Source organism: Nicotiana tabacum, chromosome 18, assembly GCF_000715075.1.
Source record: "Nicotiana tabacum cultivar K326 chromosome 18, ASM71507v2, whole genome shotgun sequence".
Classification (NCBI taxonomy): Eukaryota; Viridiplantae; Streptophyta; class Magnoliopsida; order Solanales; family Solanaceae; genus Nicotiana; species Nicotiana tabacum.
The window spans coordinates 155,993,547-156,015,821 of NC_134097.1; the positions used below are offsets into that span (position 1 = coordinate 155,993,547).

Below are 22,275 nucleotides of genomic sequence, written 5' to 3' on the forward strand. Positions count from 1 at the left end.
TCCTGATGGAATTCGCACAAAACATTCGATTTCTGGGTGCTCGAGTCGGATTTCATCTTTTGCGGCCATTGCACCTTTATGCCGAGCTTCTCTAGTACACGCACTATTTTTGAAGGAGAAACGCAAAAATTAAGAGCAGATAATAGTGGAGGCATACCTCTTTCGTTTCGGAGTGGCATGTCGTGTCGAGGAATGATGTCTGGTGTCGTGAAGGAGGTAGGATGGATGTCCGGATGTAAGGTTGATGCCTCTCTCGACTAAAATGGGGTAGTGGATCCCATGGCCATCGTTGCCGTGATCTTTCCTTGTTTCAATTTGGATGGATGTTAGCCGTTGGATCAGACCATTGAGGTTGTCCTCGTCGGCCCTTACCTCGGCGTAGTAGGTGTTGTGGATTTCTTCCCAAGTGGTGGGAGGGTATTTCATTGAGCCTATTTAACAGCTTTTTGGTCGCTTTCGACCCATTCCTGCTTAACCCATTTTGGAAGGCTGCTACAACCATCCCCTCTGATACGTTTGGTAGGCTCATTCTTACACTGTTGAATCTGGCTAGGAAGTCCCTCGCCCGCCGTCTGTCTAACAACGAAGATGTCGTTTACCCTGGCTTCTGCCTTTTTCACTCTTGCATGAGCGGTGCCGAATTTGTCTGCCATTTCTTCGAACGTTGAGATTGATCGTGCCGGCAATTGTGAGTACCAAGTCAGCGCTCCCCCTGTCAGGGTTTTGCCGAACTTTTTTAGCAGCACCAATGACACTTGTTCTTTTGGCAGATCGTTGCCTTTTACGGCTGTGACGTAGTGGATTATATGATCTTTTGGGTCCGAAGTACCATCATATATTTTCAAGTATGGTGGAATTTTGAAGATTTTTGGAATGGCGTGTGGGGATGACCCTTCATTGCATGGTTGCTCGACGAATCGACCGACGTCCCATTTTGGTAGCAACTTCGGAGCGCCTGATATTTTATCAACCCTTTCGTGGTGCTCCTTCATCTGATCACGAAGCGCCTTGTTCTCATTTTCCATTTCCTCCATTTTCTTTAGGATGACTGCGAATGCGTCGTTACCTGCATCAACAATAATATGAGTGTTGCATCCGCGTGGAGTTTCTAGTTCGCCGGCGACTGTTAAGGCGTCTGCGTATATTGTGCCTCCGATGTCCCTTTGAATGGGTTTATCATGTATGTTGCTCAGAGTGTTTGTCAGCCACTCTTCCAATAGCCTTTTCATAGCTGGTGATGCTTCTCCTGTTGCGGATGTGGAGGCCTCTTTCTCGCGCGAAGTGGCACTCTCATGTGGGGGAGGTGAAACTTCTCCTCTAGGTGTAGCATTTGGTGTTCCGTTTTCATTCTCCCCTCTGCTGTCTTCGTCGATGACGTTTAGGAGGTTGGTTGAGACACCTGCTATTGCTTTCAGCCTTGTATCTCCTTTTCCTGTCATTGTTAACTTGTGCAAAGCTAGGAAGAGGCGATTATCTCTTTCAAGGGTTAGTTTATGGAAAGCTAGAGGAAACTAAAATCTTAGCTAAAGAAATTCCCACAGACGGCGCCATATTGTTTGATCTAAAAGATATTGAAACCTTTTTTATTAAATCAATTGATAAAGATGAAGAGGTAAATCTCAGCTAAGTGTAATAAAATCTAGATTGAATAGTGTTAGAGAAATACACGATGAACGATGCTTCTTAGCATATTGGAACCAAATGATTACTCATAAATGCGAGAATTTCAGATGCAAGAGAATGTAACAATGAATGCAATTAGTCAAGACCAAGGGTGATGTTAGGATCTCTTTTTGTAATAAGCCAAAAGTCCCCCATTACACAGTGTTCTCTCCCCCTTTATAGGGGACAATCCCCCTTTTTACCCTAAAAAAGGTACAACACAAGGAATATTCGAAAGACATATTCCCATTGTTTCCTATTATGTTAACACGACCACAGACGTCGTGCATTCTCTAGCCACTGTTACTTGTCACCCTTCATAACGATCTAAGGACGAGACATCGTAAGGACCTCTCTCTTTGCTACACTTGGTAACGGTCGTGGTCGTCCAAATTTCGATCTATACAACCATAATCTAAAAAATTAGATGATTTTTTTATTTGTCTAAGACTCTAAGTCTTGATGAACAAAATAATTTTGTATTTACGCTGATGGAGGACGATAGCTTTTATACAAAATTACGATCCGATAACGTTAATTAATACTTACGCTGACGAACATGGGCGGAGGCATATGACGCTCTACGGATTCGGCGGAACCCAATAACTTTTGCTCAAACAATGTATTTGGTGTTTTGATCATTGTCGCAACCTGCAAAAAGAAAACATCATGAAATATGTGTTAATATTAAATTTATAACTCAGTCATTAATACTTGAAGTCGTTGTCCCAAAATTCAGAACCTATAAAGTTGAAATATTGATTCCGTCTATGCTGACGAAAAGTAATAAGAATCCGATAAATAGAAACATCTTCAATTCTTATGTTAGTAAAAGTAACAAAGCTGACACGAATAACACATTAAGGGGTCGTTTGGTTGGAAAGAAGTTATCCCAGAATTAATTATCCTAAAATTAATTATTTCGAGATTAGTTATTCCACCTTTCTATAGGAATAAAAAATATTACAATTCTGGGATAACTAGTCTCGAGATTAATTATACTGTGATTTTCTAACAACCAAACATGGGATAAATTCTTCTTAAATTTAATCTTAGAGATTAATTATTTCTTATCCCTTGTGCCGAACGAGTCTATAGAAAAATAATATAAGACCCTTCAAAATCTTGAATCGTTTAATATAATCATAGTAGTAATAAAAAATTTCAAACGTTGCGTACGCGAAATGCCACCTTTTTCTTTTTTCTATCCTTACGAGAAAATCAATAAAAAAGAACTGACCCCACCACTCCCCTTTGCAGAAAAAGCCAACCCCACAACTTCAAACTTCAAAGTCCACCATTAATGGTTATCTGTTTAGACAATTTTCCACAAAAATTGCTGTCTTGTACTAAATTTACCAGACCCTTTCAAAAACACCTAACCCCTCTTCATTTTTTGTCTATTTGTACACACACATGTGTGTGCCATAAAAAAAATTGTATATTATAAGGTGATATCAGCTATTTTCTTATAATTTTAATGTTCTACTTAGTTTAGCATATCTCGACTTATTTTACGAGCTAGTCATATGTAACGTGGTGTCAATTATAGTTCCATTATTATGTGAATTCGATTGTGACATTTTTTTCAAATCTTTGACTCTTGTTACAAGATTTTGTTTTGATTACTCAGATTTACTGTTAGACAAAAAAAGGAAAGAAGCTTTGCTTTAGAGGAGACTTAGGACACGTAAATCAAGGAGAAAGCTTTTAAGGATTTTTGCTTCATTTCAACCACTCACTCATACACCCTTTATTCAGACCCTTAAATTTCTCTTCTTGGTTTGTCTTGTTCTTTTTTTTTTTGATGAGTCTTAACAGGAAGACCCAGTTATTGGTTGTTTTTTGAAGAATGGGATGAATTAATCAGACTTTTTGGTACAAAATCTCATCTTGGTTTAGCTTTTCTTGGTTAGTTTTGCTCTCTTTCCTCTTGGATTTTGTTTTTTGTTGTGGTAGTTTTTCTTGGATTGAAGCTTATGTTTGTGGGGTGCTGATAATCTTTGTGGTTTGAAATCTTATGTTTGTGGGGTGCTGGAAAGTTGAAGATTTAGTGTTTTTCTTTTGTTTGAGTTTAAGGAATTCAAGGTTAAAATGGGGAAGATAAATGTGAAGAAGCATATGTGGTAGCATTTTAGGTCTTTTTGTGCTTTTGAGGAAATTGACAGATTTAATTTTTGAATTGCTTTTGCTAGGTTATTTTTGTTGTCTTGGAAGATAAATTAAGAATGTTGGGGAGAAGGATTGAGTTTTTTTCCTTCTAAACTAATAATAAAGTTTGGATCTTTGAATGTTTGTTCTGATCTTGGCTCCTAAATTTTTTGTTGATCAGCAAACTTTGTTGTATGCTGAATTTACTTCATCTCCCCCCCCCCCCCCTTTTCTTTTAATGCTTTCTTGTTTCTGGGAGTTGTTATGAGCTCATAAAGTTTGGACCTTTGTGTCATAGAATTGGTTTGAATTCTCGGTTTTTTTCTTTTTCTTCTCATTGTTGTCCATCAAGTGTCTATCGAAAACAACCCCTCTGCCTTCAAGATAGGGGTACATGCTACCCTCCCAGACCCCACTTGTGCGATTATAATGGATTTGTAGTTGTTCTCATTTCTGTCCAATAAAAAAGTTATGACTTCCGAGTAAGGAGAGAGAGGCATAGTAATTCTTGTTGTTGTAGACAATTCATTTGCTTCTTGTGTAAGCAAATTCTTTCCAAAGATTTTTCCTTTTTCAGTTTGATGTTGGAAATAAGTAGATCCCTTATTTGCTATGCTGTCTATCTTTCTTCGTTTTGAGGTGATACTTTGCTGAGACTTTTAGGATAGCCTACTTAGTTCTCCCTTGTCTGTTTATCTTCTTCTCGTACCAGCCTTGAACTCTTGACCTAGTGGCGTGGAGAGGACTCCCTCAACCACTATGAGCAAGAAGTTCTCATTTGTCTCTTTAATGTAAATAAAAATCACTAAAGCCTTGTACTTAGCATTGAAACAACTTTTGAGCATATCACTCTCACTTTCCTAAAGAAGAGAGAAGCAGAGGAAAATTTCTAAAGAGTAACGATGAAGGCACTTCTAAGTAATGAAGTACACATGATTCTTTCCCAAAGAAACTTTGAGGAACAGTTAATATAATAGCTCTTAGTAAGAAACTTTAGGTACAAGTTAGATACATTTACAATGCCAAATACTTATAAGGTATTATTACTTATAAAAACTTTGAAATAAGTTTAGATATTTAGAAACTTATAAAAAATCTTTTTAAGTTATGATCTTTTCCATTTTAGACGGCATAACATACTTGAAAATCTTAGTCGAGGATTTTTTCTTTGGCTCTTTGGATACGCAAATGGACAAATTTTAGAGAGTAGTTTTCTTGGACTTATCCAAAAAAGTAGAGTTTTTCTTGGATAGGTTGTTCAACATACCGCGGAACTCAGCTGCAGATGAGAAATCATTCTGGATAAAATGTCACTTTGTTCTGCAGTAGAGTGGTAGCCTTTTTCCAGTATCTATTTACATCCATCTTTCAAATTTGACCTCAATGGACTTTGTCTAAATGATGCCTATAAAGGAATTTCAAAACTTGAACTAGTTATGTAACAACTTGGTTTCCAATACAAACGCTCGTTCCCAGCCATTAGTTGTGAACTACACTTTTCTGGATGATTTGCCCGGAGAGTAACATAGCTTCGCTCTATCTGAACTACAAGGACTTTGTAGTACTATTATTTATATCTGAATTTTAGTTCATGCAGTTGCCAAATTACCAATTGCAATTGCTTTCGGGCATTAGATGTGTTTGTTCATTTTTTTTTATTGGTTAAATAAGTGCTTGTTCAAAACAATTACAAATGATATAATTTTTATCTTAGCAAAATTTTTGTCATAAGACCTAGTTATTGAAGGACAATATATTAAATAGATTTTCTGTTCTACACTTGGTGCGCAACTAGCTAATCTTGAATGTTGACTATCAAAAACTTCATAGACTAGTTATCTCATTATTTGTGATAGGCATACTAACTAGTTTCACTAAATTTCTCTTATGCTGTACATAATTTTTCCTTTCCCTTTTCCCCTTCTCTTGTTAATTTTGCTTGCGAAATGCATATTTTTAAAAATTGCACGCTGGTTTGCCATCGAAGACTTGGCTGATAAATTTCCATGTAAATGTTTGGTGTAGATTACCTGCATTAACTAGCCTTAACTAGGCTCCGCTAACTAGTAAAGGTTTTCATTTTATCTAGATCTTTTTCCTATTTTGTTTGATAGGTTGATTTCTTTATCCTTTTTTCCAATTTATGTTTACACTCTCTTTGGTGACAGGACCAGGACCGTCAAGAGAGCTAGAAGATCAGATTTGAGGAGGATATATATTGTTATCAACGCTTGGCAGTTAATACAGATATCATGGCTCCCGGAGGCAGCAATTACCAGGATATTGGCGATTCCCGAAGTGGATATGCTGATTATGGTATTGCACCAGAAAGCTCTGAATTCAAAAGCTCCCCTTTTAGAAAATCTTCAGCTATTATTGGTGGGAAGCAGGGAGCGGGATCTAATAGCGCTGTTCATGAGCTACTTGAATGCCCTGTTTGTATGAATCCAATGTACCCGCCCATTCACCAGGTAGGTTCTAATGTAACTTACATTGGAATAACAGATTTGTAATGAGTATGGTTTGAGATCTCTTGACATAGTGGTACGAGGTGGAGGAGATTTTTGGTACTTGCAGTTGAACTTGACAGGGATGCAGATGTATACATGTGATGAAGTTTGTAAAATTACAAGTACATAGAAATTCTTTAAGATGACTTGAAAAGTTTGAAAAAGAATGGTGCAATTTCTTCATAAGTAGTCAATTATTTTTACTAATGAGTCTTTAACTTAAAGTGTCGCATCTTGATAGAGTTGCAGCATTATATAATCAATTCGAGCTATTATAGGGAGAAAACGTCTATTTGTCTGTTCAGCAGAGATGAAATAGCGCTCTCCCCATTCTTCGTAAAAAGGTCCGCAATTTCCTAGAGTACCTCAACTTACTAGAAATAAGTTTTGCCCATCCCAAATTTTGGTTTACCCAATGATGGGCCCCATGTTATGTTATTCATGCTCCAGATATCTAGTCCTAGGTGGGGGTGGGTTTGTTGGGGGGGGGGGGTTAAGTGTACCATATACGTTATGAAATGAACCATATTTTTAAAGAAATGTCTGACTCTTAGAGTATGATAAACACAACGCGTGAATAATGATCTTTCCTTCATAGCAAGCGTTGGCCGATTTAAATATATTCCCTCCATATACAGGTCCTAGTTTGACCTGTGTGGTATGTTAGAATAGATTATATAAAGAGTTTGACAAAATGGTGTTCTGAATTAGTGATGTGATATAAAAGAAATTAGTAAGTTAGCAAGATGTTAATAAGTTTCCAACGATGTAAAGTGGTGGTCGTTTATATTTGTTTGAATTGCTGGAGGGGGAAAAAGTTTTCATTTGAGGAAAGAGGTCAAGTTTAGTAGCTTTCAAGTCATTTGGGCATGGCTTAAAGAGGCTTCTCATCTTTCTTCCTTGGAGTTCGAGTGTTTCTTCGTTCCTTCAAATAAGGTGTACGAGAAGAAATGATAGTAAAGTTTATGATTCTCATCGCTTGTTAACAATAAAAGAGCTCCTGGTTCCCTAAAGGATAAACATCTCATGTTATGGACAGTAAACTCTACAAGCTGTAATAGAGAATATAACAATGAAAATTTGATGATTGTTGTTGCTAGTTAACAATAAGAGGGCACCTAGTTTCCAACAAGATAAATGTATTTATGGACTATAAACTCTACATACCTTATGCACCTCTTAGTTATATGGTCTATTTAAAAGAATTACCACAATAACGTTGGTAAAGCATATAATTCAACATTATTAGAAGAATTTGAACTTTTTGGGATAGAACAGTACGCGGTTTTCCTGTGTAGCTTTTATGTAATAAATACTTCCCTTTGTAAGGTAGTCACTGATAGTTTGGATGAACCAAATTGGAATGTTAGACACTCAACTTTTGGCGTACAGAGTGTTTTTTGTGGCTCAATGGAAAGAAAAAGTAGTTGAATGACCAATGCCTTTAAAAACAAAGGGATCATTAATGCCTTCCAAAAAAAAAAGGAAGTTGGCCGACTGATTTTATGTTTCTTTTTTCGTTTTCCTTCTTTTTGTTAAGCTTGTGATCTTATTCTTCAAGACATTAGAAGGATTTCTTAGGAGTTTACTAAGCTTGTCGACCTTTTTCTTGTAAGTGTCCAAACGGCCACACGTTATGCCACAAATGCAAGAAAAAAGTACATGTATGCCCAATTTGCCGCCATGAGCTTGGAAACATAAGATGTCTAGCGCTGGAGAAAATTGCTGAATCGCTGGAATTGCCATGCCGATACCAAATTTTTGGCTGTCAAGACATATTCACCTATCAGACTAGGCTTCTACATGAGCAGAACTGCAGATTTCGACCATACAATTGCCCGTATGCAGGATCTGAATGCGCTGTTACTGGTGATATTCAGTACCTCGTTACACACCTAAAAGATGATCACAAGGTTGACATGCATGATGGGTGTACCTTCAATCATCGTTATGTCAAATCTAATCCTCAAGAAGTTGAGAATGCTACATGGATGTTGACAGTGAGCTCTCTCTCTCTCTCTCTCTCTCTCTATCGCTCTCTCTCTATCGCTCTCTACCTTTGTTTAGGGAGCTAAGGGAATGTAGGGGTTGGGCAGCGAGGGTATTATTTATCATTCATTGCACATATTGCGGGTGTTCTATACTATAATGTTTATATGTTTTTTTTGTTTACCTTGATACAATTGCGAATCGTCATGCATGCAAACAATTTCCTTTATAAAAAAAACAATATAATATAGATTGAAGGTCTAAACAGAGATCAAACTTAGTGAAAAGATATTTTACTTCCAGATCTGAAAATTGCAGGTTAAAATTGCCTTAATGATACCTATCTGAAAAAAGAATGTCTATCATGAGAGTTGAGAGTGTTGGTTTGGTCGCTCTTTCCATTGAATGTGTGAGCGGTGTCATCCCTCAAGTAGACAACCAATTTATATTTGGCGGCTTCAGTCTTTCCATATGTCCTCAGTCTTGTGGAATGATAGGTCATTGAACATTTTAGGTATAATGCAAGTGGGAGTTGTTTGAGGGTTTCAATCTCCAAATCAACATATAATCCATGGTTTGTATGTGTCATTATGTGTTTAAGCGGGAAGCTCGAAATATAGCAGTATAATTATGCAGCTTTCCTGCATAAGGAAAACTTCCAGTCTGTTTTTGCTCTTTTTGTCAACAACCTAAAGTTAAACAACCTTTCTTGGAAGATGGCGAAATCCCAATAACATTCGCATACCCTTCTAAATCATCATCAACAACAACTATGCCTCAGCGTCAACCAAAGTTGGGGTCGGCGATATGAGTCTTCACTTCATTCTTTAAACTCAACTAATAAAATCATCATTACCAAAAATAAAATGAAAGTGAAAGGAGGAATAGCAGCTCAACTTTCACCTTGTTGGTGAGGAGGATTCAATTCCCCACCTTTTATTTTGTTGAAAGGTAAATCAAGGAGGGGATTACAAGGTGGGGAATTGAATCCTCCTCACCAACAAGGTGAAAGTTGAGCTGCTATTCCTCCTTTCACTTTCATTTTATTTTTGGTAATGATGATTTTATTAGTTGATAAAAGTGAAAGTGAACAATAAGGTGTGTATATATATAAATAATAGTAATAACAATAATAACATTAGACCTTTTAAGTCATCAGTGAAAGATTTTTTTAGAAATCACTGTAAACCTTCCAGGAAGATCTGGACTAATGAGAGAAACAACAAATTCAAGTTGTTCTACAAACAGCTAATTCATATTGCTCTCTAGCAATAAGTCAGTTGAAGAGTGAAATTCTGAAGCTGTTGTCTATGAAATAGAGAAACTGATGGCTGTTTCTGTTACTTTACTTTCTTAAAAGTTGTAAGATCTTGGCCTCCTATTAGATACTTGAGGAAAATCTGCTATTATTAACCTTTTCCAAAGAAAGAAGGAAAAATATTTTGTTACGTCTTAAACTTTAGGTTCATCATTGACAAGAAAGGTAGCTCTAATGAAAATCCCTCTCCACCTCCACCTTACAGTTGTGGGTTCGAGTCACCATGTTACCATTTAAAATAAAATAAAACTTTCAGGTTCATCATTCATCGTCATGTTTGCATTGTAGTTACTGCTAGGAGGCTCGTATTTGCTCCTGTAGTTATGTTCAGCTTTATCTTTTGTGGTTGAAAGTGAAAGCAGACAAAAAGCATGAAGTTGTTTTGTTCTTTGCTTATTAATTAATCTTCCGACTAGCATTTGGTGCTGAGGAAGGAGTTCCTTTTCTGTTGATTTTTTCCTTCTGTGCTGCTTGAAAAGGTCATGTTGGTAATAGTTCTTTTGCTATTCTCTGGAATAGGTTTTCAACTGTTTTGGTCACCAGTTTTGCCTGCACTTCGAGGCTTTCAACCTTGGATTGGCACCAGTGTACATGGCATTCCTTCGTTTTATGGGTGACGATGATGATGCAAAAAGATTTAGTTATAGTCTTGAAGTAGGTGGATTTAGCAGAAAGTTAACATGGCAAGGAGTACCGAGGAGCATCCGTGATAGTCATAAAACTGTTCGAGACAGTTTAGATGGCCTGATTATTCAAAGGAGCATGGCACTCTTCTTCTCTGGTGGTGACAGGAAGGAGCTGAAGCTAAAGATAGCTGGCCGCATTTGGAGAGAACCATTATAAACTAGATAGGGGCATTTTGCGCAAATGGCCATTGTTGAGACCACTATTTAAATTGTGCCCCTGTTAGTTCAGTGGGCTAAATTTGTTGGCAAAAAGGCGAAATTTAGTTCATTGGGATAACAGAGACTGAATTTAAAGAGTGGCCTCTTAGAAGGCCGTTTGGTGCAAAATAATCCGACTAGATATACTCCTTTTGCTGCAGGAACCCCGCTGCAGGAACCCCTGAAAGTATAGTTAGACATTCCTGATTGGTTGGTGGCTTATTTTTTGCATTTCTTGTAAATGGTTACTAGAAAATCTGCAGATGGTTCTATACAGTTCCTGGTTTTTGGATCGATCAATCGATTTGTAACGAGTGTAGTGTAGCTCAACTATGGACCCATGTTATGGTTATTGCTGGCCTTGTATCTAAAGTTGTGAGGCATTTAGGCTTTTTTGACCAGCCATATGATAATCTATGTAGTAGTTAGTCTCTTATCTATTGCCTCTTGAGTTTTTTATTTGTCTTTAATCTTATAGTCCTTTAAATTTTGAACCAACTCAGTGAACAATGTGTAGACAAATGGTCATATGGGAAAGCCTATAATGACCTTCAGTAGCCTTGGTGGGCAAAATCATATGGTACATATGCTTATCCATTAGTACAACAATTATGCTCAAGTTTCAAACAAGTTGGGATCTGTTGTATGAATCCTCACTTTCTTTATGCCCAAGTTTCAAACAAGTTGAGGTCGACTGTATGAATCCTCACTTTCTTTCCGCTCAACTCATATCATCTATCTCTATATTATGAGGATTTATCATTAATGGGTAAGTTTTGCGCTGGTTGTCAGCACACTGCAATCTTCCTTTTTTATCCGGGCTTGAGACCAGCATTGTGATTAAGCTCGCCCGAGCATACTGCAATCTTCCTTTTTTATCCGGGCTTGAGACCAGCATTGTGACTAAGCTCACACGGGCGGAGTTGCTTGTCCATCAGTCAATGTAGTAATTTTGTTCCAACATTATATAGTAGTAACTACTAATAAGCATGCAAATCACTAGTTCTAGTTCATTGGGTGTAAGAAGTAATATTTTGCCAAAGGCCTTTTCTTGTCTCACTGCGCATAAATGACCCATGACTTTCTATTTGGCAGATATGACAGTGACTATTACATCTGAAAATTTAGAAATGTTTTTCACAAATACATATGCTTCCAAGAAAATTCTATCTATCTATCTTCCCTTCTCAACCATGCTTGTTGCAACTTCTAACTAATAACAAAAGAAAGAAAAACAAGGAGGAAGAAATACCATTCTACTATCAAACTATAGGAAATCTCTTTTTCTTAATCACTACTAAGGATATTATAATATCACTATTTAGGTAAGTATACTTAGAGATGTAGCCCTTCCAGGGGTAGGGCTAAGGCTGTGTACATCTAACCTTCCCAAATTGCACTTGTGGAAAACTACTGAATTTGTTATTGTTGTTGTATACTTGGAGATGTAGATATTTTTACGAAAAAAAAATCTCCTCTTATATATAATAGATGTAGATACTAAAATTTGTACTTTCCTATCAAGAGATACTACTAGACACTCTGATGGAGTATATGTTAAGCAAATAGACATTATCTAATTCAACTTCTAATTTTTGAGAGACACTAATAAATAGGAGGTTAACAGTGTGTTTGGATGGTTGTTACATGTTATATTGTATCGTATTGTTACTTTAAATACAATATTTATTTTGATTGTTACATAAATTTTATTGTATCGTATCGTTAAATTCGTCGTTACGTAACGACGAAAAGTGTCACTTTATGTAACGACGGATTTGGTGTGGTGGCATCGTTATCTTGATTTTTTTCTCTCACCTTGCCCTTTCTTATTATTAAATAATCATATTTTATCATTTATTCTACCTTTTTATATAATAATTTCGCTTCGTGTCCTATTTTTTCTTAGTCATATTGCAATCTTCATATTGTTTGTGCGTAACATCATAAAATGACGGCAAATGATACAGTTTATCCAAACATTGTATTCATCAAACAATACAATACAATATACTACATTACAATACGATACATTATAAAGCGACACGTGACAACCCTCCAAACAAGCTGTAAGCTTGAATCAAGTCAAGCTCATATTCCGAAAAGAAGAGGTTTAAATTTAGTTTTTATCCCTTTTTAATCATCTAAACATATTCCACTAAATTAAAAATAGAGAGGCCAATAGTCTCAGAATGTAATGAAAATAAAATGATTTTCAACCCTAGCCAGTGCAGACAGCACAAAGATACAAATTCCAACCTCAAAACTCAAAAGGTAGAGAAATACCTCTACAACTCTCACGACAACCTTAGATTAACAGAAAGAACAAAATCATAGTACAATGCTAATCCGATCACTTTCTCCATCAAAGCTGAAGAAACTCCTTCTACCACTTTCTCTCTCACCATCTACACACACAGCTCCTATACCCAACTCAATACCTCCAATTCTTGAAAAAACTCTTTATACCCAAAACCCTGCTAAAACCCTATTCCCTCATTTCTTGTTCAGAAACTTCTCTACACCCTCAAAAATCCAATCTTTACCACTTTCTAGAGATGGGAATTTTGAGGAAGTTACTTCTAATGTCATTTGCCGTGGTTGTGGTGTCACTATGCAAGATTCTGACCCAAAACAACCAGGGTATTTCATTAAACCTTCAATTAAAAGCCCAAATTATAGAGAACGCATTAACAAGAATCCAATTGTTGATGAGCCAGAAATATCAGTTTCTCTAAAAAGGGGTTTGCTTAATGAGGTTGTAGAATGTGAAAATCAAGAGAATCTTGAAACCCCATCTGAGAAAATTGAAAAGCCAGTAGTTTGTGCTAGGTGTCATAGTTTAAGGCATTATGGGAAAGTTAAGGACCCTAGTGTAGAGAATTTGTTGCCTGATTTCGATTTTGATCATACTGTTGGGAGGAGGTTGATGTGGAGTACGGGGGCGAGGGCTGTTGTTTTAATGGTAGTTGATGCATCAGATTTTGATGGATCATTTCCTAGGAAAGTAGCTCAGTTAGTTTCTAGGACAATTGAAGAGAATTCCCGGGCGTGGAAGGAGGGAAAATCAGGGAATGTACCTAGAATGGTGTTGGTAGTTACAAAGATTGATCTTTTACCTAGCTCATTGTCACCTACTAGGCTTGAACATTGGGTTAGAACAAGGGCGAGAGAGGGCGGGGCGGTTAAGTTGACGAGTGTGCATATGGTTAGTGCAGTGAGGGATTGGGGAGTGAAGAATTTGGTCGATGACGTAGTGGGATTGGCTGGGCCAAGAGGGCATATTTGGGCAGTAGGGGCACAAAATGCTGGGAAAAGTACATTGATTAATGCAATAGGAAAGTGTTTTGGTGGGAAGGTAACTCATTTAACGGAGGCTCCGGTGCCAGGGACTACATTGGGGATTTTGAGAGTGGAAGGGGTACTTCCAGGGAATGCCAAGTTGTTCGATACCCCGGGGCTTTTACATCCTCATCAGATTTCGACGAGGTTGACGAGGGATGAGCAGAAGCTAGTTCATATAAGTAAAGAGTTGAGGCCAAGGACATATAGGATCAAGGTTCATAATTCTTTTCCTGGCTCCATAAAAAATGTGTTATTTTTCTGCAAAAGCTTTCTATTGCACTTCATCTTCAATTTGAGTGTCTAATTGCAAATATCTCCTCTGCAATTTGTTGACTTTGTGTGGATCCTTCTTCCTGAGACTTCTATCATACAAGTATTGGAAGAGGAACTTGGATCTTTATCACTTAAAGCTCCTTTAGTTTTCCTTGCGTAGTTAAAAAGGAATCAACATTTGCTAAAATTTGTTACTCCTATTTCTTTCTCATTTTTGAGCAGGTATAGTGGCTCAATTTCTCTCCTGCATAATGCATTTCAGTACTTGTAATATGTTTCAGTCGAATATTTATGATTGCCTTATGATCGTTTCTTCTAAACTTACTTAACAAAAATGTTTGTTTCTCTTTTCCCTTTTGTAAAAGAATTTGTTCAACGGAAATGCTCTGTCTGAAGCTTCACTGCATTGAAAAAAGAATCTAATGGCAGGTATGCTCAGGAAAGATATTAACCGAGATTAGATTATTAACCTTTGAAATGCACGTGGATATGTGACATTTATCATTTCTTTTTACCTACCTCCATCAGATGTGTCTGCCTATGCTTATAGTCAGAACTTTACTTGAAGACCTGCTTTCTCTAGTTTAGCTTGCGCCATCCACTTTGAAATCTAATGATTTCATTACTTTCTGTGGACAGGGAGGACATTCAGTTCATATAGGCGGGCTCATGCGGTTGGATGTGGAAGAATTATCTGTTGATTCTGTGTATGTTACAGTTTGGGCATCTCCGCTGATTCCACTTCATATGGGGAGGACAGAGAATGTCAGCACAATGCTGGAAGAACATTTTGGGCGTCAGCTGCAGGTATTATTTGCTTTAGGAATTGAATTTCCTCCTATGTCTCTTTCTAATTTCAAATCTTTATTTCTAACATTATTATTTTGGCTGAAGCTTTCGGTATTGCAATTTTTATTTTTTGTTTTGTTTGCAAGCAGTTTGATACTAATATTGTAAATTTAGTTAAGTAGAAAAAAATACTATTGTCAACAGCAGATGGTAAATTTGTTGTGTTTCTGATTTTGAGAGTGTGCGGTATCACCTAAAGCTTGAAGCAACCTGGATTCTGTCCCCGATTTTGAGTGATAGGGTGAAAGAACTTGAAAGTTTTGCTGAAGGTCTGGGCAACCCAATAGCAGTATTTTTTTGGGGGGGGGGGGGGGTTATGGAAATGGGCTCTTGAGTTTGAAGTAAAAGTGCAACAGTCTGACGCTACGTTTGGAACTGTGTGGGGCTCTTGGGTGATGGCATTAAAGCTATGCTCTTTGTAATAGAAATCTTAGGTACCGAAACGTACCCTGGTCAGGAATTCAGGGTGTCAACATTTTTAGAACTTAGGTCAACTTTCTGCGCTTCTTCACACTGATGCTATATTTGGAACTGTGTGAGACTGTGAGGCAAGAAAATATGGGATAACATTTCTTGACCAGTAATTAAATGAACAATAATCAACATTAGCAAAATTTTAAAATTCCACATGCATCTCTGTTTCTACATCATTTCCGCTCTGTGTGTTAAATCTTTTCGAGGTGTCAAAGTATATGGAATCAGAGTTGAACTATCATGGTTTCTCCAGATTTATCTGCTGAATCCTTCATTTAGTTGTCTGGTTCTTCACATACTTCAATATAACAACAACGACAACAACAACAACACAAATGGGGTTTGGGGAGGGTAAGATGTACGCAGCCTTACCCTTAGCCTAGAAGGAAAGAAAGACGATTTCCGATAGACCCTCGGCGGGAGAACGGATGACAAAAGTAATGGCAACAAGAAGGAATAACAGCAAGATAAAAAAATACCGAAGCCAAAAAAGCAGTTAAACTCTTGGTAGTAATAGCAATCTATGAATAAAAGGATATCATACTAACACTAATGCTAGCGAATTGGGAAAGACAAAGAGATACGTTTGACTACCTACTAGCCTTCTACCCTAATCCTCGACCTCCACACCCTCCTATCTAGGGCCATGTCCTCAGTCAGCTCCAGCTGCGCCATGTCCCCCCTAATAACCTCGCCCCAAGACTTTTTAGGCCTACCTTTAGCCCTCCTGATACCCACTGAGGCTAACCTCTCGCATCTTCTGACTCGGGCTTCTATACTTCTCCTCTTAACATGTCCGAATCATCTCAACCTCGCCTCCCGCATCTTTTCCTCCACGGAAGCCACTCCCACCGTATCCCGAATAACTTCATTCCTAATCTTATCGAACCTGGTATGCCCACACATCCACCTTAACATCCTCATCTCAACTACTTTTATCTTCTGGTCATGAGTGTTCTTGACAGGCCAACACTCTGCGCCATACAACATAGTCGGTCTAACTACAACCTTGTAGAACCTACCTTTTAGTCTCAGTGGCACATTTTTATCACACAAGACATCGGAAGCGAGCCTCCACTTTATCCATCCAGCTCTGATACTGTGCGTGACATCTTCATCAATCTCCCCATAACCTTGTATTATAGATTCAAGGTACTTGAAACTACCTCTCTTGGGGATGACTTGTGTATCAAGCTTCACCTCCATGTCCGCTTCCTGGGTAACGTTGTTGAACTTGCACTCCAAGTATTCTGTCTTGGTCCTGCTCAACTTGAAACCCTTAGACTTTAGGGTCTGCCTCCAAACCTCCAGCCTCTCATTAACATCACCCCACGTCTCGTCAATCAGAACTATGTCATTAGCAAATAACATACACCATGACACCTCCTATTTGTAAAATTCAAAACTCTTCTGTACATGCAGCAACCTCATGTACTTACTTTCGTGCTTTGACCTTTTGGCTGATTGATATGATATGATTAAACATTCCATTGTCTCTTCTGTTTTGTCAGCCGCCGATTGGAGAGGGGCGACTTGAGGAGCTAGGGAAATGGTTGAAGAGGGAATTTCATGTGAGCGGGAACTCATGGGATTCAAGTTCTGTTGATGTTGCTGCTTCAGGTCTTGGTTGGTTTGCCATTGGACTTAAGGGAGAGGCTAAAATAGGTGTCTGGACATATGATGGCGTTGATGTCATAGTTCGTAATGCATTACTTCCAAACAAATCATATAATTTTGAAGTTGCTGGCTTTACTGTTTCAGAAATTGTTTCCAAAGCTGACCGTTCTTCAAATAAGCAGCGCCATAGTGAGAAGAAGAGGAAATTAAACGACTCTACTGCAGAAAAAATTGCAGAACCATCAACTGTCGATGTGGTATCAACTACTTGCTAATACTGGAAGCATTTACTATCTGGCGGAATCTTGTCCCATCGCTTGAAGGCAGATCGAATGTGGGAAGAATCACCCGTGTTACCTCTCAAAGAAGAAATAGAGCATCAAAACCAGAGAAATGCATTAACCAGAGGCATTCAGGGTTGACAATTGCATTGGGAACCCGTTTTCTGACGGTGGTTGCAGCCTACAAACCGGGTGTTCTTTGATGCCAAAATGTCTCTGTTACGTAAATGAAGTTCAATGGTAACTGATATATGCATGTAGCACAAACCATATACTATATGATTTCTGCTCTACCATATGATCAATTTTGTACTGCTATAGATGTCATGTTTAGCTCTCCAGGTTAGAAGTTGTTTGCATGGAGGCTCTCTCTGGCTGATAATGAGTTGTATAAATAGGCATTATTGCAATCATTTTGTTCAAAGATTGTGTAACTACAAAACAAGAACATTTCAAGTGTTATTTATACCTATTAACATAAAAGTTTCATATAGTCGATCTTAATTAATTTGGAATTGGGACATAGTTAATCGTTATGTGCAAGTTCGTATTTAACGTTTGCTTGGATCAAAATGAGTTGAACAACAAGTCACACTCCAACTTGATAACTTAAAATTTTTCTTTCTGAAACTTGATCAACTTAAGTTTGGGAGAGTTGAATATGCTACAGTTTTAATATGAAACTTGACTACAGTTTTAATATGAAACTTGACTCTCTTATGGTATCAAGCGGGTGAACTTGACCAATTTTGAATTGCATTTTAAAAAGGAGCTGATCTTAAACTTTTGACCTTTTGGACGAGTCATTTGTCCATATGGATAAAACTTCAAGTTTAACAAGCTTAGCCAAACTTAAAGTTTTGCCGATTGGTAGATGACTTGCCCCAAAGGTCAAAAGTTAAAGACTACCCCTTATTGCATCTCATTTTTGCCATTTTCTAGCCATTGAGGTAGAGGATTTTTGAAGAATTGACCCAAATAGCCGTTCACATAATCGCTTAAACTAAAAATAGCCGGCGAATATATAATATATGTGTAATTCATGTATTATATATGCATAACTATGTATAATCAGTATATAATTTAGGATTTTTTTCACTTTTAGCCCGCACCAGACGCTATGTACATTGGGTAGCCGACAAAGTGTATAAAATTTATATAATTTTTGTATATAACATACAGAATGTATATATATATACAAATACTATATATTTTTTGACTATTATTTTGAGAACGATTATAAAGTATCATTTTTCTTATTATTTATGTATACCGGCTAGAAAAAGTAAATAGTGAATCTAGCCGGCTATTTGTGTAAAATTCCAGTATTATTCTCTTCATGGCATGGGATTTGATCTTTATTGGGCTTCATTAACAAAATTGGGTCCATAACTTCTTCTCACTCATAAGTCTATCCCCTTATAACCACCACCATTTTCCAAACCCTAACCCTAGTAGAGAAGACTTGCAATCGCTCCCGAACCTCCGTAAACTCCTTCGCCGTCTTCTCGAAGGTATGAGAATATTTTCATCAATCTTCTCCAATTTTGAATGCAATTAAGCATATTCATATAGTTTTTACCATTTTCTGAGCTTTTTCATCAATTTATTTCTTCATTTCTGATTACGATTAAACATTTACTTGTAATTTTCACCGTGTATTAGCATGTTCATTTATTTTTTCCATTTTCATAGTTAATAAGCATATTCATATATTTTCGCCATTTTTTCTGAGTGCGATTAAACATTTCCATATATTTTCACCATTTCTTTAGCATTTTCATTTATTTCTGATGTTTTCAAAACGATTGAGCATTTTCATCACTTTCTGACTCGTATTCTTTGAAATTACAGTAACGTTAATAAAATGTCGATCGGAGAAATAGCTTGCACTTACGCTTGTTTGATCCTCAACGATGAGGACATTCCAATCACTGTAAGAGTCTCTTGTACGGTTATCGATGTTGTATTTATTGTACCATGATTGTGTGTTTAAATGTATTTGGTGTGACAGAAGTCATTTTTCTTGGAAATATTTTCCGGGGTTTGATTGGGAGTGAAATAAATACAAAAGATTTTTAATAATATTAGCAATCGGAGAGTGTTTTGATGAAATTATCAAATGCTAAAGATTAATAATAACGTAAAAGTGAAGATTATTGTACGGAAAATGACTTATGCCCATCAGAGGCGGACCCGGGATTTGAGCACAAGGGGGCGCATAACGTTATGTTTGTAAATGTTTCTATGGAAAATACTTCTGTTTACCGAACATCGCAAAATGACTCTGTCATGGAAAACATTTTCTTGGAAGTCATTTTCCCTTGTAACATACACATTAATATGTGATATTTTTCTAGTTCTATTATCTCGATGTATTTTGATTGTGCTTTGCGTGAGTAGGATTTCTAATCCCAGGGTTTTGATGTGTATTTTGTCTTAAAAAATGGTATTTTGTTTGATGTGTAACATTTTCTAATATTTGGGTTTTGTTGTTGTATTGATTGTATTTTTGTTGTGTTTATGTGGTAATAGGCAGAGAAAATTTCTGCTTTAGTGAAAGCAGCTAATGTGACAGTCGAGCCTTACTGGCCTCTGCTGTTTGCTAAGCTTGCTGAGAAGAGAAACCTTGGGGATCTCATCATGAATGTTGGTACTGGTGGCGGTGGTGCTGCAGTTGCTGTTGCTGCTCCCACTGGTGGTGCCAGTGCCGGTGCTGCAGCTGCTGCCCCTGCTGCGGAGGAAAAGAAGGTAATGGAATGTTTTGTAGTTACTTCTGCGACAATAAAAATGAAGAAAAACTGATTTTGTTGAAAAAGTGATTGAGTAGATCCTGCAATCTTCTTTCAAACATATGTTTGGTTGTTATCTACACTGGTTGATGGAAACAATATGAAAAACATAAAACAATGAAAAGAATTATACGTTTTGGCAGAGAGGTTGTGAAATAATTGATTTAGAAAAGTTATTGGGATACTTTTAATGATGAATATCATCTTATGTTATGGTTGGATATTGAACTTATTATGAAAAGGGTGATTTGGTATTGTTGCATGTGGAATTGGTATAATCTCCTTAATTGGGAATTCTAACATGCTTCTGTAATGAATAATAGTTTTAGAAAAATGGTAACATTTTCTTAATCATGAATTACGACAGTAGAAATTATCTAAGCAAAAGAATAATTAATGGTTGGTTGGATTCTCTCAACCATGAAGTTAAACTTGTATAAGTTTTATTCTTTCTTTTCTAAAAGTAAGAGTAGATTATTTTCATGGCCTTTCTCTAACCTTTTTGTTTGATTTTGTTGAAATGTGGAACAGGAAGAGCCCAAGGAAGAAAGTGATGACGACATGGGATTCAGTCTGTTTGATTAGGAGCTCCTTTCAGTATGATATTTGGTTCTTTTTTAGAGAATTGATGAAACTTGGTAATAGCACCCTTGTTAAGGAGATTTTTGATCTGTTTGTCACAGTTAAATGTAATCTTGAGGTTACGATTTATGAACATCTGTTATGTCAGTAATTGTTACTTATTGCTGTCTCCAATTATGTCCCTTTATTGCTGTGACATTTTGAAGTTTCCATGTGCATTTGTATTACTGTATTCTTATAGTAAGTACTGGCGAGGAGAAAACCATTCCTACCCTTTTCCCAAACTTCAATCCCCCTATTTGTGTGGTCCTGTATTGTATAGCTGGATGGTAGGATATGTGGTTGGGAATGAGTTCATTCATGACTAGTTTATCTGGAACTCATGGGAGATAGTTACTTGATATCACTTGCCGTGATTAGACTTGTGATATCTACACCAGAAGCTAAAGTTTTCTGTTACTATCTTCTGCCGCTCAGCATTTTAACAGCACTATTTACTGTATGTGCTTGATGAGTTTATCCAATGTTTGGTTTGGGATAAAATAGTGGTATAACTAACCCTGGGATTAGTTATCCCAGGATTGTAGTGTTTTTTATCCCTATGGGAGGGTGGGATAACTAATCCCAGGATAATCATGTGATGACTTGTTTTCCAACCAAACGACACCTACATGTTTGGATTGATATCTCCAGTGTGCGCTCTAGCCAATGCTTATCTCTACTTCCAACCGGGTTATGTTTCGTGATGTAGGCAGGATGTAAGGAGCTGATATAGATCTTAATCTAATTGTCAACTTTTGCTATTGGACATTATAACATCTCTGTATACATTTTCGTGATCAAAACATCTCTGTACATATCCTGAGAACAGGTTACATATGTTTTACTTGTGTCCTCTGCTTACTCCTGCTCTAGCAGCTTAAGATAAGAACAGATTCATGCTATCTATAGCCATATTAGTATTCGTGGAATTAGACAACATTTGATGAGTTTTTAACCCTTGAGGTTTTGGATTTCGATCTCCTATTATAGCACTTGTTAATTATTTTGTTGAAACAGAAGAGCCAAACGTCTCAAAGTGGAAAGAAATTAGTACGATAGAAGTGGCAAGTCAAGGTTATTCATAAGCATACATTTCAATGTGATAAAATTGTAAAATGAACTAAACAATATGTCGTAAACCAACCAGTCCAAGTTTATGTTCATTTGGTTGTTCATTTTCAATGATAGTGGCATTATCATTGTTTGTCTAAGGCATGAAAATGTCAAAAACACTGTACATATAAACAACTGCTCATGAGAAAAAGAGCCATTATAAATCATGAATTTATATTAATTATGTTTTTCCTCAACCAATCAATATTCTCTCAGTGGCATGAACTTGGTATTTCGAACGAAGCCTTCTTGTCCCTCCCTTAGGAAAACACATAAACTAAGTTTATCAACATTAAATTAATAAGTAAGCTTAAAAAATTTCTAGTTTCAATATTTAAATGATTAAATTACTGAACAGCTAAAAGGTCAAAAGCCAACATTTTCAAGAACAAA

General features: G+C 36.9%; 3 protein-coding genes across 6 annotated transcripts; all 3 read left to right on the forward strand.

The window, feature by feature from the left end:
* Window positions 1–2,979: 2,979 nt before the first annotated feature.
* On the forward strand, window positions 2,980–10,950 carry LOC107825750 (putative E3 ubiquitin-protein ligase SINAT1). 3 transcript variants are annotated; one of them, XM_016652659.2, is made up of 4 exons: window positions 2,980–3,573; window positions 5,982–6,284; window positions 7,940–8,323; window positions 10,150–10,950. In XM_016652659.2, the coding sequence occupies exons 2-4, from the start codon at window positions 6,066–6,068 to the stop codon at window positions 10,471–10,473; spliced, it is 927 nt and encodes a 308-aa protein (XP_016508145.1). In that variant the 5' UTR covers window positions 2,980–3,573; window positions 5,982–6,065; the 3' UTR covers window positions 10,474–10,950. The 3 variants fall into 3 exon arrangements, with proteins under 3 accessions (XP_016508145.1, XP_016508147.1, XP_016508146.1); XM_016652661.2 differs by having other exon boundaries at window positions 3,003–3,113; XM_016652660.2 differs by having other exon boundaries at window positions 3,402–3,540.
* Window positions 10,951–12,718: 1,768 nt separating this feature from the next.
* On the forward strand, window positions 12,719–17,844 carry LOC107825751 (GTP-binding protein BRASSINAZOLE INSENSITIVE PALE GREEN 2, chloroplastic). Of its 2 annotated transcripts, none has more exons than XM_016652662.2 (3): window positions 12,719–14,073; window positions 14,772–14,939; window positions 16,967–17,844. In XM_016652662.2, exons 1-3 carry the CDS (start codon window positions 12,856–12,858, stop codon window positions 17,345–17,347), a joined length of 1,767 nt encoding a protein of 588 aa, XP_016508148.1. In that variant the 5' UTR covers window positions 12,719–12,855; the 3' UTR covers window positions 17,348–17,844. The 2 variants fall into 2 exon arrangements, with proteins under 2 accessions (XP_016508148.1, XP_016508149.1); XM_016652663.2 differs by having other exon boundaries at window positions 17,217–17,844.
* An 885-nt stretch (window positions 17,845–18,729) lies between these two features.
* LOC107825752 (large ribosomal subunit protein P1-like) lies at window positions 18,730–20,901 on the forward strand. Its single transcript, XM_016652664.2, has 4 exons — window positions 18,730–18,867; window positions 19,208–19,289; window positions 19,889–20,104; window positions 20,677–20,901. The coding sequence occupies exons 2-4, from the start codon at window positions 19,221–19,223 to the stop codon at window positions 20,728–20,730; spliced, it is 339 nt and encodes a 112-aa protein (XP_016508150.2). The 5' UTR covers window positions 18,730–18,867; window positions 19,208–19,220; the 3' UTR covers window positions 20,731–20,901.
* The last annotated feature ends 1,374 nt before the right edge of the window (window positions 20,902–22,275 follow it).

Excerpts from the sequence above, each read along its gene's own strand:
- LOC107825752 (XM_016652664.2), top strand. The coding sequence starts at position 19,221 with ATGTCGATCGGAGAAATAGCTTGCACTTACGCTTGTTTGATCCTCAAC. Across the intron at positions 19,290-19,888 it reads ATGAGGACATTCCAATCACT|GCAGAGAAAATTTCTGCTTT; the intron begins GTAAGAGTCTCT and ends ATGTGGTAATAG. Across the intron at positions 20,105-20,676 it reads CTGCTGCGGAGGAAAAGAAG|GAAGAGCCCAAGGAAGAAAG; the intron begins GTAATGGAATGT and ends AATGTGGAACAG.
- LOC107825750 (XM_016652659.2), top strand. The coding sequence starts at position 6,066 with ATGGCTCCCGGAGGCAGCAATTACCAGGATATTGGCGATTCCCGAAGT. Across the intron at positions 6,285-7,939 it reads TGTACCCGCCCATTCACCAG|TGTCCAAACGGCCACACGTT; the intron begins GTAGGTTCTAAT and ends TTTTCTTGTAAG. Across the intron at positions 8,324-10,149 it reads ATGCTACATGGATGTTGACA|GTTTTCAACTGTTTTGGTCA; the intron begins GTGAGCTCTCTC and ends TCTCTGGAATAG.
- LOC107825751 (XM_016652662.2), top strand. The coding sequence starts at position 12,856 with ATGCTAATCCGATCACTTTCTCCATCAAAGCTGAAGAAACTCCTTCTA. Across the intron at positions 14,074-14,771 it reads CAAGGACATATAGGATCAAG|GGAGGACATTCAGTTCATAT; the intron begins GTTCATAATTCT and ends TTCTGTGGACAG. Across the intron at positions 14,940-16,966 it reads ATTTTGGGCGTCAGCTGCAG|CCGCCGATTGGAGAGGGGCG; the intron begins GTATTATTTGCT and ends CTGTTTTGTCAG.